The sequence below is a fragment of the Protopterus annectens genome, chromosome 5.part0 (genome assembly GCF_019279795.1).
Source record: "Protopterus annectens isolate FY-2018-M chromosome 5.part0, PAN1.0, whole genome shotgun sequence".
NCBI lineage: Eukaryota > Metazoa > Chordata > Ceratodontiformes > Protopteridae > Protopterus > Protopterus annectens.
In genome coordinates, this window is record NC_056735.1 from 827,616,002 (window position 1) to 827,636,137 (window position 20,136).

At 40.3% G+C, this 20,136-nt stretch overlaps 1 protein-coding gene across 1 annotated transcript in view; it reads left to right on the forward strand.

The window, feature by feature from the left end:
- Positions 1-20,136, forward strand: part of LOC122802847 (coagulation factor VII-like) — a 366,027-nt gene that overhangs the window by 134,169 nt on the left and 211,722 nt on the right. Inside the window, exon 2 of the mRNA XM_044072638.1 lies at positions 13,739-13,902. Coding sequence (XP_043928573.1) covers positions 13,739-13,902 — 164 coding nt within the window. The remainder of the gene's footprint in view (positions 1-13,738; positions 13,903-20,136) is intronic.

Below are 20,136 nucleotides of genomic sequence, written 5' to 3' on the forward strand. Positions count from 1 at the left end.
CCCTTCTCACACCTTCAGTTGTAGGCAGGCTGACACCTATGTGGTAGTTACTGCGTAAAGTGTTTTGGAATGGGGTATGGCACTGCAGTATCAACACTGGTGTTCAGTCCATGCCTTGGTCAACAGGCACCTGTTGCAGTACATATGACCCCGTGTCTCCCTCTCTCTCTCTCTCTCTCTATATATATATATATATATGTATATATATATATATATATACATAACTATACATATATATATCTATATATCTATATATATATATATATATATATATATATATATATATATATATCCATATTCTGTTTATTTTAACTGTGGAGCTTTTCTCCCCGGGCCTCCGCTGAAAATGGACCTACGTCCAGTCAGACACTCCCGGTCAACAAATTTAAATAAATAAATAAATAATAAATAATAAATAATATATATCTAAATATATCTATATCTATCTATATATGTATATATGTATATTTGTATATATCGATATATAGATCTATATATCTATAATTCTATATATCTATATATATCTATATATGTATATATCACTCTCTCTCTCTCTCTCTCTCTATATATATATATATATATATATATATATATATATCTACATATATATATATATATATATATATATATATATATATACACACACATACACCTAAACATCCATTGCTGTACATATAGCTGCACATATAGGCACATATACTGCCCACCTGTTATGGATAGGGATGTCAATTATGCAACCGTTGTGAGACATACGGTTATGTAATACTAGTGTACAATGTTGTGCAGAATGCATTCTGCTGTCCTCAGTCCATATAGCTGTAGCAGGCCTCACTGCCTGTAGCTCAGTCCCACAGCGGTTAATCACCACATGACATATACTGGCACTGCTTGCTGTCTGCAATGCCACACACTACAACCTACATACATATGTGCACATAGCAGCCTTCAACAATATACATATGTCCAGCCTTCACTAACAGTTGCAGTATGTCCCTTGCCCTATGCAAATGTGCATGTACATATAGATACGGACTGCGGCCATATATGGATGGTTCACGGTATGTAGTGTACCCTTCAGACACATCATTCGGATGTCAGCAAATACATATCTGTACATACCTTACCTTTGTATTCCTCACCTCCGTCTGTTGTAGGTGTTGATTGTTCTTGTGTTTTTTTTTTGGTTTTGGTTTCCTCTGTGTGTTGGTCTTTCTTTTCAGTGTCTGTCTCCAACTGCCTGTTTGTATCCGCCTGTCTGTCTGTCTGTCTCTCTCTGTCTGTCTCTCTCGCTCGCGCTCTCTCTCTCTCTCCCAGTTGGTGCAATGATATTATTGCATATGTGGAGAGCAGATACAGGCTGCTTTTCTAGGTATCTGCACATGTGCATGTGATGGCCTCTGCACCAGTTGGTGCCCACCATTTAGTAATTGCATGCAGCCTGCTGTGTGGTAATTGCAGTTCTCACTGTGATTTCAGGACACTGCTATAAAATGATAGGTTAGGTAGGTGTAGCCCTTTCAGTTTTGCAACGTGGGGACCATGCTTGTTTGCTGTGGACACAGTTGTGTCAGTCAGAAGTTCGGTATATGTCTCATATCTGAAGCTAGGTTGTAGCCATTGAAATGCATGTTGTACTGAAACCTGACTGTTGCTTCTTACAGTACACTCTTCTCAGTGTGTAGGTTTACTCACACCTCCTAATGCTAACACTGGATACATGGGAGTATGTACTTTCTTTTCGAATTAGAGAATTAACTGGCATACAACAGTAGTTATTGCAATGTATTCATATGGCTTTCCTATTTCCCCTTTAAATTAACTCATTGTAATGCATGTTATATTTCTTTCAGCACCAAGTTGTTGTATATCTGCTGTGGCTTAGTGGTACGTCATGCAGACTGTTGAGTCCACAGTGTGGGGTTTAAGACTGACAAGGGTATTTTGTTTTGCTGCTGAGCAGTACAAGGGCCATGTCATACAGAGTGACTAAGGCACTTTTAAGCAGTTTTAAGCGGGTTTGCACGATGCTTAGCAATGCTAAGCTAAGCTTAGCTTATTGTATTTTAGCAATACTAAGCTAAGCTTGGCTTAGCTTATCATATCTTAGCAATGCTAAGCTAAGCGCACACATGTGCACACTGGTGCAAACACGCTTACTACTGTTTACAAGTGCTCACTCCCGCTAACCCCTGCGCTCATTTCTTTGACAGAAAAGTAAATGGGGAGAAAGGAATGTGGTAATAAAGGGTGCACAAAGAGGGGAAGACAGTAGGGAAACCAGCTCGGGATGTACACAGTAGGTGTGGAGAAGGTCCATAGCTGCCCATTTCTTTACCAGCAACAGCTGTGCATATGCAATACATTAGGTGGGATATTTGAAACCTTCCACCCCTGAGAGAGAGGTGAGGACAACTAAGTATGTTGTACTACCAATTATGAATATCAGGCACATGCACTGTTTGTGAACTGCTATACTGTCGTTAGTACGTTACTCACTTCTGAACAGTTTGTGGTTTGTTTGTGTTGGCATTAGCACAGTCTGCTCAGGACAACTGGACATATTTCAGTACTGTGTATGCCTACCTACACCCTTGGTTGTGCATGACTACACGGGTATATAGTACCTTTGGGTAGGGGTGCAGAACTGCAGAGTGCATTATTTATTACCGTGTGATGTTTATCTTGCTGAACATGCAGAGTTGCTTTGTACCTGTAAGTCTATAAAGGCTAGTAATCTGTCTGAGTAGCTCCCACCTGTGGACATATCCAGATGGTAGACAGAGGTTAGCCTAGTATTCATTGACTGTGCTCCACAGCAGTCTTTTCAGCACTTGAACAATGGCATTGTCACAGGTGGTTGCTAGCAGTACATGGCTACATCCTTTGATATTTCTGTGTTGTACTCCTACATAAGGGCATGCTTGTGGAATTCATTCTACAGCTATTCGCAGAGTGTGTAACAGCAGACAGGCTGATATGCCTGTGTGTTTCTGACACTTCCAGGCCTCAGATACTCTCAGGTATATATTTGAACAGCCTCAGGGAAAGGTACATATCCGTGGGATACACCTGTGATATATTTAAGATATTTTGCAGTTGAGACTTTGGGGTAATCGGAGCATATGTATTACTACACCATTTCTGACGTGCAAGCAGTGTCTACTCTCACTTATTGACATTTATCATTAAGTGGGATTCCCCACCTTTCTGCCTACTGTTAGTACATTTCACAGGGAGTCAGAGGGGCACAGCTAATATTTGTTTGCAAATCAGGGACATCCCTGTAAATCAGTCACAGTTGGGAGGTCTGGCCTCTGACCTATTCAAATATGCCAGTGTTTATCCCGCTCTGATACTGTGTGGGGTTTGTAAGGTGCTACTGTAACGTTATTCCCTACTAGCATGGCTGCTTCTCTTATCACACTCATGTAACGCAATTCCACAACAATTGCTGGTAAAGATCCACAGAACAAGCTTTGTGTTATGGCATTCTTATTTTCCCTTTACATTTACTCATTGTAATGCATGATATCTTTCTTTCAGCAACAATAAGATCCACAGAACAAGCTTTGTGTTATGGCCTTCTTATTTTCCCTTTACATTTACTCATTGTAATGCATGATATCTTTCTTTCAGCACCAAGTTCTTGTATATCTGCTGTGGTCTAGTGGTACTTCATGTAGTCTGGTGAGTCCAAGGTCTGGGGTTTGAGACTGACAGGGGCATTTTATTTTTCTGCTGAGCAGTACAAGGGCCCTGTCATACAGAGTAACTAAGGCACTTTTAAGCAGTTGTAAGCGGGTTTGCATGGGTTTGCATGATGCTTAGCAATACTTAGCTAAGAGCACACATGCACACACTCGCACACCCCCGCTTACTACTGCTTAAAAGTGCTTACTCCCACTAACCCCCACGCTAATTTCTTTGAAAGAAAAGAAAATGGGGCGATAGGAAAGTGGTGAAGAAGGGGGCACAAAGAGGGAAAGACAGCAGGGCAAACCAGCTGGGATGTGCAGGAAGGGTGTAGGGAAGGCCCATAGCTGCCCATTTCTTTACCAGCAACAGCTGTGCATATGTTCGTAATTTGGTGTGAAATTTGCAACCTTCCACCCCTGAGTGAGGGGTGAGGACAACAGAGTATGTTGTAGTGCCAATTATAATTCTCAGTTTACATGTCCGGCGGACATGTGTGCGAAATGGGCAGCTATGTATGGGGCGTAATTTTTTTTGTGGGAACAGAATGCCCTTTTTTTATTTTTTTTTCAGGTGAGAGTGGAATGTGAGGTAGGGGATGTAGGTATATTTGGGGAGGTAGGTTGGAGAGGTAAACAGACAAGACAAACAAGACACATACAGGGGTGGTATTTGACACATGGGGTGGGTGAACACAATTGACGGGGAAGGTTGTTTGGAAATCGCAAGCCCATGAGCCCACAGATGGTAACATTGGAACTGAAATCCCCACCCATGGGCAGTCACCACTGCACCTTCACAGCTCCGAGGGTGGCTGTGCTGCGGGCTGAGTAGGACGGGTAGGCTCACCCATCAGATGCACCACTCTCGCCTTGAGCTGGCGTAGGGGATCAGCGACTGAACACTGGATCTCCCTACGCATCACAGCCCAGACCCTTCGAAGGGTGACAGGTGGCCCTTCTCTGCCCATGCTTGCATGGGGGGAACGATTCCCAACCCCTGCAGTGCTTCCACCTGAAGGTGGCACAGGACCAGTGGAGGAGGGGAGCCTGGGCTGGGCACCGGAGATGCTGGTGCCAGGTGCACTCGCCAACTGAGGAGGGACAGGTGGGTCCGCTGGGACCGGCCTTCCCATACGTTCTGTGATTAGGTGTGTTTAATTACAGCATAAACAACAGCATTCAAGATTAGTTGTAACAGCATGCAGTAATATTTCCATTTACCCAATGCACCAAGGTTCCAACAGTTGAACAGCAAGCATAACACATGCATATATTGAACGACAGTGGATATTCCAACAGCATGCAGGGATGTTTGGTAGCAACAGGCCACCATGAACATGGTGTTTGAACAGGGCACATGCATCAACATGAATGCAAATATTTATAAAACAATAGGACATATGTCCCAAAAAATATTTAAGATTACACATACCCATTGAGGTGTGGAATTGCATGGTTTATGCAAAAACTGTAGGGTGTAGAAAAGAACCTCAGTTAACATGTTATAATTACTTTTACTCTACACTACATTCCTAGTGGCTGCAACTGTATATTCCCTACATGTACTATTCCACTTGCCACCATGCATTAGGTTGTGTAATGGGTTTGGCTAGTTCAATATATACTTGACCTATATCTGACATACTAACTGTCCAAGATGCTGATGTTACTGCTACATATTTCATGATTGCTTTTATATTTCTTTATCTACATTAGATGTTTTCACATGACATTTTCACTTCAATTTGTACAGAACCCTGCATTTATGGAAGCACACTCACATTTCTGGGGAACATATTAGCATGCTACTCATGTGCAAGATTTACTTATGCATGCCAGCCAGTAACTGACTGTTGAGGACTGTATATATGCTTTACAGCTACTAGCACTTCCAACACCCACTTTAGAAGGGACTGCAGAACTCTGGGTTGCCAGCACTTTTTAAAACAGTACTATTTGTATAATGCAAGGGTACAACAACAATTCAAACTAAGTGACACATACACACTCCGGGTTTTAAACCTTTATTACTGACATTACACACTTTTCCACAGACTCACTCCTTTATTTGTTGTAACAGTGCATATGGAAGACATATCCAAGACAGATTAGACCTTTATTGATGGGTTAGAACACACTTTTTCAGGCTCAGTCACTTATTTTATATGACAGTACCTGCAGAGATATTATTCTGGACATATGTTACCTTTCTTAATGGGTTACTACACTCTTTTTCTGGCTCTCTGACTTTTTTATCTGACAGTACATGCAGAGGACTTATTCAGGCCATTTTATGGCTGTATTATTGGACTACAACACTTTATTTCATGCTCACTCTCCCCTATTTTATATAACAATACATGCAGAATAATCACTAACCTGCCTGGTGGTGCAGCCTTTGCAGCCTATCAGCATAGGCTTGCTGATTCGCAGCACGGTCACCTGCAGCTGTAAAGTAAATGAAGGGATATTGAGACATACCTATCCGTTATACCAACTCAATTATCAATTCTTACATACTGCATTCCATGGCTACATACTCAGTTGTGGGGCATCCTGCATCCCACAGGCCTCCTGGATCCATTGGTTCAAGCGGTCGTCCTTCCGTCTCTTCAGGTCTGCATGGTGGTGACGGACCTGCTCACTGGTGCGAGAAACGCCTGTGGCACTGCTGAGGTCATGAGCTAACCAGTTCCAAGCCGCAGGCTTGTATTCTGTCCCTTGGAACTGGCCCTGCAGGAGTCTGGACTCATGACAGTGGACAAGGAGCCAAACCATGTATTTCGACTCCTCGATGCCCCAACACTGCACTCGGAAGCGTGAACCCTCTCCTGCACCTGCCATTCTGACTGCAAATGTGAGCTACAATCAGTTATGGCGAGTATTTTCACCTCTGTGGCTTAAATATGCCGCATTTCCTGCACTTTTTTGTGATTGGCTGTTTTTGAGAATTCTAAGCTGACTGCAGACCAGCTTAGTAATGGTTAATCTACCATTTCTAAGTATATGTATGTTAATAGTGGCTGCTCTCCCTAAGCTGTTATGGCTTAGTGGTTCTGTACTTTGTTTATGCTGTCCATGGTCCTGGGTTCGAACCTTGTTGTTCTTTTATTTTATTACTGTCTAGACATGTTAGGGGGTGTGGCTGCGTTTAAGCAACTTAGCTCTACATTGCTCCCCGGTGCCCTACAGTGCCCTGGTTGGCGCGGCACACACGTCCGCACAAACACATTGCGCTGGGTAAAGCGCTTTTAAACTTTGGGCAACTCTATTGCGCTGGGTAAAGCGCTATTAAACTATGGGAAACTCTGTTTAGCTGGGTAAAATGCTATTAAACTATAGGCACCTCTGTTTAGCTGGGTAAAGCGCTGCTTAACAGCAGGCTATTATATATCTGGATCCTTTAAAAACATATATTTTGTTCACTGATACATTGGCCATTTCACTGCTTTTAATAATATTTTAATCATATATGTCTGGTATTATTTCAAATACTGATTTAAAACATAAGTAAGAAGGGGAGTGGTGGGACTCAAACTATGAATGCCTCCTCTTTGTGCATATGCTCTACCATTAGGCTGTTGCTATTTGGCTTAGGTTGCATAAGCAGTTCTTATATGCTCTTCAATGTCACATTTGCTAACTGTGGTTAAGCAATGGGCACACCCATGCAAACAAGCGCAAATACGGGCAGCTATATCATGGATTTAAAAAAAAATAAAATTAATTTTTTACGTTTTATAACTGTGATGGGGGTTTACAGTGTCAGGGAGTGTGGTGTTGGGTGCAAGTACATTTGAGCGAACTTGTTCTTGTCTGTTGACATTATGCTTTTTAAAACCTTGCAGGGGCGTGGACTTTTAGACTGTCAGCAGTCGGACACGCCCCCTGCTTTCCTACTCAGTCCGTGTAAGAGTTACGGATGAATCAGCATGCCCTCATGAATATTCATGGCACGCTGACATCATACAGTTCAACTGCAGCCTCTGAGTAAGACATATTAAGTCTTACACTGAGGTTTCGTGAATCCGGGGGACTATGTGACCACACATACTAGTGGCAACAATCGTTCACAGAAAGAGGTCACATATTTTGCATCTCCCTTTTTCTGGATCAAAAAAATAAATGATCTTGTATGGTAGAATTTTGTGAAACAGTTCATTATAATCTACATTTTTTTCACTGTCAGTTTGATAAAGTGGGTATACTTTTCACTCATTTTTAAAGGTGTTTCTGAGTAGTATTCTGCATTTCTGCTGTAACCAAGAAGAGCGATTTGCTACTTGGTGTTCAGATTTTATATAAATTAGATGTCTAGATTTTTAGCTGGATGTTCCTATTTATCAAGGGCCTTTGTTCCTGTTTTCAGTGTCTGCAGGTTGAGAGGTATGTTGGCCAGAGAAGTGAATGGGCACCTTACAGAGCATCATTCTGTGACTTGCCGAGTCACACAGCTTCATGGCTCTGACAATTTGTCCAGGTTACCGACTTCTGATTGGATGTTCCATTGTGGAGTATGGCAGTCAGTCCTCGCCCTTAATTACCCCCGTTATGCTGTTCACTTTCCTTGTGTGCCAATCTGTTCCCGGTTTGTTGTTCAGTCCTCCCCATCTCTAATTTTCTTTACTTCTCTTTGTCTGTGTCTTTCCTTTGTGGCCCTACATTCATGTCAGTAGCACCCCTGTCTTTGTCTGTCTTTTGTGTCAGTTTGTTTGCTCCTGCTAACATCCCTGTATCCTCTCTCCTACCTACACCTTCCCCATGCTACCAATCACTCTGCCCTACTTAAAAAATGCTTACTGGTCTCACAAAAATATCCCTCCTCCCCCTCACACACTCTTCCCTTTCAGTTGTTCTTTCTTGTGTTCCTTTGCTTGTTCTTCCTTTTTTGACTATGCTATCAACAGATCTGCTTCTCATTTTCAGTATAAGCATAATAGGCACTTTGATGTGTAACCCTTGTCTGGGCTGTCACCAGCATGGATAAGCATTGTACTTGGTATGCTCTATGAACACTATTTGGTGCATATAACATGATCTGTCATAGTGCAGTCCACCTCTTGGTGTGATTCATGCTCCCTTCAGCAGTGTGCTACCTACTTATGCAGCTCTATCCTGGCATATCTATGCAATAGCTCTCCTACTAGATATTAAATCAATGTTGAGATGCATTGGGCGACTTTAACTGTGCAATTGTCACTATATGGCTGGTTTGCCATTGTTTCTTAAACTCCAGACATTTTCCATCTAGAGGTATAAAGATATTTTCAGGTAGATGTTTATGTATTGGACCAGACAAAGTAAATCAGTTAGGTATTAATAACTAGCCAAGTCTGACTGTGTCCTGGTATATCTAGTCCTTCTTTTTGGATAACTTTCATGGTGCCATATGACAAGTCAAGGGTTAATGGGGAAACAAACAGATTAATTATCAGATCATAACCCTCTAAAAAATACTTATTTCTTCCCAATATACATATAATTTTTCACAATCCATAAACATGTGTGTCCAATCAGCTTTTACATCTTTACATCTCCAACAAACTGAAGAAGTCATTTTTATAAACTCAGAGATTTTATGGAGAGTAACAAACATTCTACGTATATATTACCACATTAAAACTTTCCGGTATAAACTTGAAAAAGTTTGACTAACTGATTTAAGTAGCAAAGTTTTATTCTTACAATCTCTTGAGTCATTCTATCCGCTACTATCTAAAAACTTCCAGAATTTTACATCAAAATTATTATTATTATTATTTATAATTAACATATAATTTGGACAAACTTCCTTTGTAGGTCAATTTACCTTCAGTGATATACACATATTCATATAATGGGGAGATAGTGTTCTGTTCCTTTTCACTCATGATATCTCCAAATTGATTAAAATTGTTTTCTGAAGACATATCTAAAAGGCCCAAAATGCTATAACATTCCAGAATCCATATGAATAATCAGATCCCAGACTTCCATCTGTGACTAATAGTTTGAAGTGACCTATTTTTCTGCATTATAGCAAGATGGTAGCTTGTATGTTTCTGTCTAAGCTGAATTTCTGATGTCTTTTGAATATAATACTGACCTGCCTTACCACCATATCTTATACTGTGTTATGATATGTTGTTTGAGCACTTACATACATTAACATGTATGTTATATGCTTATGTGATACTAAAATATGTTGTTATGCAGTTTATAATATTAATGCTGATTTGTTCTGTTTACATGCAGTGATAAGAGACTTTGAATTACAATTATTAAAAAATGAAATCATACTTCCATGCAATGAAATTTTGGGATTTATGCCCATGACTATACTGAGTAATTTCTGATTGTTGTCATTGTTCCTTCAGCAAAGTCTAATTTCAGAGCAGTCAATCAAGCAAACTGGCACCTTTACTCATGATAAATAAAAAATGAACTTTACCCCTCTCTCCCTCTCAACCATCCCTCAGGAAATATCATCAAATATACTCCCCCCCCCCTTCTATCACTATGGAACAGGTCCTTAATGCTCTTTTTAAGGCCAAGGGCACTGCATCAATGGGCCCAGACAATATCCTAGGATGCCTTCTAAATAGCATGAAACATGACCTATCAGGCCTTCTGGATTTTCTATTTAGCTGTAGCCTCCAAACAGACTTCATGCCTCTTGAATGGAGAAGAGCAACAGTCATCCCTCTGATCAAAGGTGGGTAATCTACAGACCCTGGAAACTACAGACCCATAAGTCTCACTGGTCTTATATGCAAAGCCATGAAAATAATTATCATGGAAATGATAAATAATGATATGGTAACCCATCAGACACTAGACCCAGCCCAGTTTGGTTTTATCAAGGACAGGTTATGCCTACTCAACCTGGTGGACTTCTTTGAGAAGGTCACCAAAGCAACGGATGAGGGTAAAATTGTTCACACTGCCTACCTTGACTTGGCCAAGGCATTTTACACAATACCCCACTCAAGATGCTAGGTACAAACCCGTATGTCATCCAGTGGATAGACAAGTGGCTCACAGACAAGACCCAATAAATTAGAATTGGGGAGACCACCTCTACAACGAGGCCAGTCACAAGTGGAGTCGCTCAGGGATTGGTCCTTGGGCCGCTCGTTTTTGACATTTACTTCTCAGAAGTCATGGCCACTGTCAATAATCTCTAGCTGACTACATTTGCAGATGATTGCAAATTAGGAGCTGTCATTGAATCCCACACTGACAAAAATGTTCTCCAGGAAGGGCTAACACAGACAAACAACTGGTGTCAGAGCCATGGACTAAAACTAAATACCAAAAATGCATAATAGTATCTTTCAGGAAGTCATCCACCCCTGGTAACTATCATATTGACAACACACCCCTTAGAGTTACCCAGTAGTCAGGTATTTAGGGACGCACATATACAGTAATCTGTCCTTTGGCCATCATGTGTCTGCCATACCTTCATGTGTCTACAGTAGTGAGCAACTCATTTTATGTTGCACAACTTATAAACAAAGGTACAGCATCAAGGTTTAAGGATGTCATTGTTCCACTGTACTCGGTATTTGTCAGACCTGTCATTGAGTACAATGCTCATTTTGGTATGTAGCTAACTAGGCATATCCAACAACTGGAGCATCCGCAGAGGTTCCTCACTAAAAGAATACAGGGCATAAGTAAAATGTCCATTGCAAACTGCCTCAAGGCCCTATCCCTGTATTTTATCTCCTACAGGCTGTTGAGGGGAGATCTATGCCTGGCATACAAGGCATTGTCAGACCCTACTCTGACTGACTTCCTGCATATCCACAAAGCAAACAACGTCAGAATTACTCATTCTAAAGACTTAAACCTTGCCTGTGATATAAATAGGAACAGACAAGAGTGTATCCCAGAGGCTAACCCATCTCTGGAAAAGGATCCCCATCTAACTGAAGCAGAGTTCCTCGTGAACCCATTTCAAGTGTAACATGGACAGCTGGATTGGGAACAGAAAATTCATCTCTGGTTCAACACCTCTGTCTCTAATGGACACAGGCAGCATGTAAATGATTCATTTCTGAGGCCCCTGCTTGTAATATTTCATCTTCCAAACCCCTCCTCACACTTGTCAGGTACCAGAACTTGTCAGAGATTCGCAATGCATGGCAAGGCTTAAAAAGGCCCCTGTGGTCGTTAGCCTAGTAAACACCTATAAATGTATGAACCTATAAAATTTATGGTGAATGAAGTTCTGGATTAGAGTGTCAATTCTATGAAATATTAGTTTTTCTAGTACTTCAGATGCCACTTTTGTATATTTACAGAAAACAAAAACAGTATAATTGGATTATTATTATAATATTGCTTGTACATTTCACCCACTTAAGACTTTCTTCATAGGATTATAGTTACAAGATAATTGAGCCAGAAGGCAATTTTTGCCTTGCCACTACCCACAATTAGGCCTTGTCTCCCTTTTCAAGAAGGACCAGGACAGTCATACTAGGGGAGAATTTGTGAATAAGCATGCAGCTGTTCAGCTCCTTTTTAAAGGCAAACACTGTGTCATACTGCTTAACTTGGATTAGAAGTTTGTTCTAAAGAAGAGGTAGGTACTGCATGACAAATCTATTCCTCTGGCTCTAATGCTGATGGAACTGTTTGACTTTTGGAGGTATAAGAGGTTTTGGACTATTGGATCCCTCATAATCTGTAAGCAAGGTACTGGTCATCCTTAAGAAGGTTATATGACACTGGATTTAAAGATATGGCTTCCAGACTCATTTTTCACTAATGTAAGTAATCGGAGACCCAGTGTATTCTCAGACTGAAACCAATAAATAAACAGTTCTATTATTTATCTCATGAAAATACAGACTTTAAAACTTGGGTACATCTTCAGCCAACCTGAGTTGTGTAGTTTCTGGTTATCAGTATCAATGTGATATTAATGCCAGACAAATTTATGAAACAAGTAAATATTTAGGTTGTCTTCCTAAAAATAACTGATGATTAAAGATGCACTTAATTTGTGCAGTAAAGTTTTGCAAACTACCACAGTACAGTTACGGAGACAAGCCATTAGATATGTTGCAATGATTTAGAATCATTTCATTGTCTAAATAATACTAATGTAGACATATGTTGTTACATATTAGCTGGCAGACATCATCTGATGTGATCAATAGTAAACATTTTTTGCAGTTGAATTCAGCAGCAATATTACATTGAATTTGAAAGTGTGAAGTGTGCAGTGTTGCAGCTGTTAGTTTTACTGCCTCATAACACTTATTTCTCCCATTCAATTCCCAGTCAGGTGGTTTTTGTCTGGCATTCCCACATCATCCTCATTATCTTTGTGGGTTTTTGCTGGTGGTGGTGGTTTCCACCAACATCTCAAAGGCATGTTTATGTGAAATGGTGACCCTTCAAGTAGTGGGGTAATGTACACTGTGTGATTGTGTGTGTTTGTGTGTGTGTGTGTGTGTGTGTGTGTGTGTGTGTGTGTGTGTGTGTGTGTGTGTGTGTGTGTGTGTGTGTGTATGTGTATATCACTTGTGACACATGGGCATCTTATCCAGAATTAGTTTCCCAACTTTGCTACACTTGAGATCTGAGATAGACTTTAGCTTCTTGTGATTTTAAAAAGGTTAAGATAGGTATTGGGGAATGAACAGATGAAAGTGTGGGAAAGCTTGACTTGTACAAAAACAAAATCCACACACCATGCTAAATACAGCGTACTCTGGTGAATCTTCTTCTTCTTTCGACTTTTTAGGGGTCGCCACAGCGGATCACTCTGGTGAACGATAGCCTCAAATGTGGGTATATATATTGAGTGGACGTGGGGTGCATAACCTCCTATACAGGAGAAAGTGTCATTCATACCTTTTTGTTTAGGTAACAAGCATTATAAATTAATAAGGACAAGTCATCATTGATCAAGTGGCATGTAGTTACCTGCCATAGCTGCTTAAAACACTGCTATGATCCTCAGTTTGAAACTACGTACAGTAACTTTGACACAGATTAAACCATTACTGATATCAACCTAATTAATGATATTTGTCACGCAGCCTTTCTCAAGAAAGAAGATGCACTAAATTTCCTTGTCCAAAGACAGAAGCGGGCCAACAGCGGTCTGGAAGAAATAAGAGTTGGTAGTGTAGAACGTGAGTGCTTGGAAGAAAGATGCTCTCTGGAAGAAGTGAGAGAAATATTTGAACACCCAGGCAAAGTAGTAAGTGACTTTTTAACATTAATTATGTAATTTCAGATGAAAAAACACACTGTATATATGTTATTTCAAGGATCTAGTTACTGTTGAGAAGAAGTTTATTCAACATGCCCTTTTTAACAAAATAACTCTGAGGCTCATCTCTGCTGCATATGAAGCTAAATGTGTATTAATACATGCATGCCTTTAGCTGGTTTTCTTTTTTTTTTTTTTTTCCATAATAAATTTTTATTGAAATATATTTTCCAAAAACATTACAAAAATACAATAAACATCACACACATAATACACTATAACTACTACAAACCATTTATACAATATCTACATGAAATGCTTCCTATATTTAATATATTCCTAAAATCAGTATCATGCTAATATAATATTGAAGACCTTTTCCCATATTTTCGGGTTATTAATATTTTTGTTAGTTTGTTTCAGAAGTAATTTATGTGCTATTTAACCCTAGGAATTCTCCAATTTGTCCATACTGTGCAGATCAAACAGCGGATCTTCTTCATATGTTCTGGAGTTGTAAATGCGTATATAAACTTTGGAACTCTCTTAAAGTACAACTGCAAAAGATGGGTTATCAGAGTTCTACACTGTCATGGGAATTTATGATTCTTTAGCTGGTTTTCTATGTTTAGATATTTGACCCGGTACTCCAAAACCACTTCTGTCTTTTATCTGACATTTACACACACACACACACACACACACACACACACACACACACACACACACATGCATACACCATGGAAACCCATGCCTAATTTATTTACTCTTCAGCCCTGGTGTTGGGGCTTGGCGTATATATATATATATATATATATATATATATATATATATATATATATATATATATATATACATATATATATATATATATATATACTGAATTGACCATGGACTTTGTGGGCAATTTTGTGTTCATAGGCAAGTACTAGGCTAGCTACCCTAGTTAAGGTGCTTACCTTGGTGATACAAGGTACAGGGTTTAATTCTCCCCCTTTGGTGAAATTGGCTAGGCTTAAAATAGCCCACAAAGGTAGCTAGCTAGCCTAGTACTTGCCTATGAACACAAAATTGCCCACAAAGTCCACGGTCAATTCAGTAATATATATATATATATATATATATATATATATATATATATATATATATATATATATATATATATTAGTGTAGCCAGTTAACCAACATGATTTGGGCAGATGGGAGGAAACCAGAATACACAGAAAATCCATACAAACATATACAGAACTTATGAAATCAAAACCAGACCATGACCAATGTCCAGACTAAACACTGCAGGTGCAAGTCAGGTATGTTACCACTGACCTTCTTTCCTTTTCTAAATGTGCACTTCACTTGTCTGAAACATTCCTGGATATGTGTCATTTTATAAGTTCATCAGAATTATAGGGCTCTAAGAGCACTATGGGAGACCCACCTCATGTGCAAAGTGGTTTAATTTTTTACATCTGAATGCTGGTAAGAAGACTGCTCTTTTTAAGGGTTGTAGTTATCATCAAAGAGGTTGCAAATAAGCAGTAAGGACATGTGGCACAGTGAGGCAGCAGTTAGTACCTCACACACTTCAGTTCTTGCCTGGAGTGAGTGCCTTCTGTGTGGAGTATACATGTCTTCCCATTGTATTTATAGGTATTTGCAGGGTGCTTCAGTTTCCTTTCACATTTGTAATCTGTCATAAGTGATACAATGATGAAGCTGTGTTGAATGATTATGTTTTTGCACCCTGCAATGGGCTGGTACCATGTCAGGATTAGTTTCAATGCTTTGTTGTCAATGAGTACTTGGGTAGAATTAACTCCTCATCAATGGATTAAAATGGTAAAGAACAATGAATGAATTAATGAATCATTTTATTTATACATCCGACTTTAGTTTTGACTCAGCAACACTCGGTCTAAGACTGTCTCATGTTGAGCCTCCCTCAAATCCCACAGAAGACTTTGAGCCTTCCTAGATATCAGAATCAGTTCCTTTGGCATAAAGTGATAAAGCACTAACTGCTGCCCAGGTATCCTGAGTTTGATTAACAGCGTGAGTACTTAATGGAGCTTGCAGGAGAGGATGGCCAGGAAACTTCTGGGCTGGAGGGAGGTCAGGCTAGAGAAGAAAAATAAGTCATTTACTTACCATAATGTTCCATATGTGTTGTCCATTTTCAGTCTTCCTCAATTAATGGGATCATATCCAATCCTCAGATCCGGCTCAGCCATTTTACTAGCTCATGACCACAAACAAACTCTCATGCTCCTTTCCTACCCATAATGCACCACCCTAACATCCCTCAGATCTTGTTTGCAGTTTGACAGGAAGCCTATAAAAGAAATACCATAACTGGAGTTGAAGAAGAATGAAAATGGACAACACAGATGGAACATTATGGTAAGTACATAACTTCTTTATCTGCTGTTGTATTTTCATTCATTCTTAAACTAATGGGGCAGAGTCCCCAGCTAGCTAAAATCCTGAGATTGACTCTAAGAAAGGATATTCCTGAGTACTGTTGATCCAAATGCTGTTCTTCCCCTCAAGACCAAATCTAGTTTATAATGCGTGATAAAACTATGAGGATTTGACCAAGTTGCTGCTGCACATATATCGTCCATAGAAGCTCTAGAATGGAATACAGCAGAAATTACCATACATCTGGTTAAAAGAGCCTTTAATGGTTTTGGTAAGGGGAGATTGAATTTGTTACAGATAAAGGAGATGCAATTTGTCAGCCTTCTAGCTAGAGGTATCTTTGTAACTGATTCGCTCAATTTTTTATGTGCAAAGGAAACAAATAACTGATCTGTCTTTCTAATCTCTTTTATTCTGTCTAGGTAGAAGTGTAATCGTCTATGAAAATCCAGTAAGTGCAGCATATATCCCCCTTTATTTGTATAATGTGGGAAAAATACTGGCAAGTTAATGGTTTGGTTAATGTTGGATTCTGACACCAACTTAGGAAGGAAGGAAGCATTACTATTTAACGTGACCCTATTCTTATGAAAAATCAAATATGGGGGCATAGAAGATAATGCATGAAGTTCTGAAATTCTTCTACCAGATGTAATTGCTACTAAAAAGACAGTTTTCCAGGTCAAATATTTAAATCCCATGGTGGCATGGGGTCTTTATACTGGTGTCTCAGCATAACAGTACCTTTCAAAAATGTGTTATACAATTTAGAGGAAGCGGAAGAGTTTTGAAATCCCACATGAAAATCAGAGATTACTGAGAGTTGGACATTAATAGCTGATGAACTAACATGCTCATTAAACAAACTCACTAAAAATTCTAGAACAGAATGAATTCCTTCTGAGAAGGGGTATATCTGATTCTTTTATGCCCAATAAACAAACATTCTCCAATTACTCCTGTAGAGTTTCCTAGTGGAGGGTTTATGGAAAGATTAAAGTATGGAATGAACAGGGAAAGAAAGCTTTGGTTGCCTGACTATCAAAGTAATTGAAGAAACCATGCTGTTAGTTTGATATTTGAGACATCTGGGTGAACCATGCCTGTCGAGTGAGGCAGAAGATTTGGAATTGGATCCAGAATCCAAGCTTGATATAGTAAATGAGGTCAAAGGAAGAGGAACCAAATCGGCCGAGGCCAGTAAGGTGCAATGAGGATGATGTTGCTCTTTAACCAGGCTGCTTTCTGAAGGAATTTGGGAATTAGGGGAGTTGGGGGATAAGCATACAGAATATCGGGGGACCATTCGTGGAGCAGACCATCCCTCAGTGATTCTACCAGTAGGGGGATCAGGGCAAAGATGCTGCTGAACTTGTTGTTTAGGGGAGATGCAAAATGATCACAACAAGGCTAGTTCCACCGACTGAAAATCATTTCTGTCACTTTATTGTTGAGACACCACTCATGAGGTAGTAAAATGGACCTACTCAGTTTGTCTACTATCACACTGAACTTCCCCAGAATATGTGTTGCTATTAGAAAGTGGTTGGAAAATATCAATCATTGCCACACTCTGAGGGCTTCTTGACACAGGGGATAAGATCTGCTTCTCCGTTGCTTGTTGATGTACCAGACTACTGACATGATGTACGTCTGTATTGTAGTTGCCCCAAGAGGAAGAAAGTCCTGGAATGCCTGCAGTGCTAAGAGCACTGCTCTCATCTCCAGAACACCGATATGCAAGTTTGCCGCTACAGAGGACCAAGTGCTTTTGACTGTTTTCCCTAGGACGTCCCCCCACCACCCAATCTAGAAAATGTCCATTGTCACAATGTTTTTGGGCTGAGGAAGGATGAAAGAATGACCTTGTAACAGTTGTTTTGACTGCACCCACCAGGAAAGATATAATTTGTATAACTGAGTTATTCTTATCTTCTGAGACATGTACTGAGAAAGCACTGACCATTGTGTTGCTAGCATCCCTTGAAGAATTCTAATCTGGAATTTTGCTAAAGGGACTAAAATTATTGGTCCTGACATTGACCCAGAGCTTGCAGAATCAATTGGGCTGAAATTCTGCACTGCAAATTATTTTCCTGACCTGCGTCCTTATTGTTTGCACTCGTGATAGAGGAAGAGAAGCTACCATAGTTACTGTTTCGCACTGATTTGTTCAATACACTGAGATCCAAAATTGGTCTCCATTCCCCTGTTGTCTTTGGCACTAAAAAGAATCTTGAGTAAGTTCCGAATTCTATCTGATGTGGTAGGACCTCTTGGATGATTTTTTTTCTAGCATCTTTTGGATTTCTAGTGCTGCTGCTTTCCTCTGATTGGGTGGAAAATCAGGAATTTGTCTGGATAATGGAGGAGGTAGGGAAAAGGGAATTATATAACCTCTAGAAATAATTCTCTATGCCCAACAGTCTTTTGTAATACTTAGCCAGGATCTTTGGTGCAGATATAAGCGATCCCTGACTGCCTCCAGAAGTAGGCAATCAGGCCTCCATTCAGTAGCACTGAAAGGGTCTGTCAGAAAAGGAATCCCTAGACCCCCCTCATTTTGTGGGCCCTCTCTGCCATGGGAGCATCATCTTCCATTATCATCCCCCTTCTGCCTCTGGGGGAGCTAACTCCACATGGGTCCTGGAAAGGACTCTGAGATTTTCTGAAGGGTTCTGCAAAATCACACAAGCACATCCAGGCAAGCCTTTTTTTGGAAATGCCTAAACCCGCAGCCCTTGAAGTACCTCCTGTAGAGAGTGAGGTAAGCCTCATGGATGAATTGGATATAGCCTGTAGGGTAGCCAATTGAGAGATTAATGGAGATTGAGCCTCAGCAGCTCCAGTTCCAGAAAGAGATTTGGATAATTCTTTAATCAAATCTCTTTGTAGCCTAGTAAAATGTGTTAAATAGTTCAGTGGTCTAAGTGCAAATGTTGCTGAAGCATAAACACACTTCCCAAATCTGTCTATCACCCTTGACTCTCTATTAGGAGGCTGGACTGTGGAATTTATGTTCAGTGAGTTCCTTTTTTCTAACTGCTGCCACAGCCATGGCATCTACTGGAAGCCCTTTACTCCAACATCCCTGACCTACTTGTGGAGCCAGAATCTGGTCTGATTTTTTGGGGATTGGCTTAATTGTATCAGGTTCCATCCACGCCAGCTTGGGGATCAAATCAATAAGTTCATTCACCAGAGGTGTAACCCAACAAGTAGATGGACCAGTACCAAATTTTTCCAGAAATACTGATTGCGCCGATGAAAGGTTTTGTAAAGATCAGCCACCCTTTTGCTTTAGGATCTCAAGAATGTCTCCAAATGAGATGTCATCAGGTGGTGATTTTGGCAACCCCTCCCCTTCATTGAAATCAGTATCCTCAATGACTGACTCTTGAGGAGAGTCCAAGTGGCTCCTTTTAAACTTTCTTTTCCTAGGGACTTCCTCGGTGAGGTTGTCTTGAGAAGTGTCAGAAGAGATCAAAATACCCTGCTGTGCAACTGGAAGTTTTGGGCTGGCTGTCTCTGTGGGGTAGAATGTTGTGGATCATGGTGCAAAATCATCTGAGAAGTAGAGAGTGGATCTGAGGGGGGAAGGACCCATCTGACCTGCTGGAGCAGAGACCCCTCTTTTGATTACCTCAAAGGCAGACTGTTCTGGAGAGAAGGAAGGCAATGGAGCCAAGAAAGTGAGTTTCTGGCTCTTCACCTCCCTTCACTCCAAGAGCTATCCACCTGTGGCAGAAAATGGAGGCAAGCTATCCAATGCTGAAGCTCTGAGATAAAGAGATGGCGCAG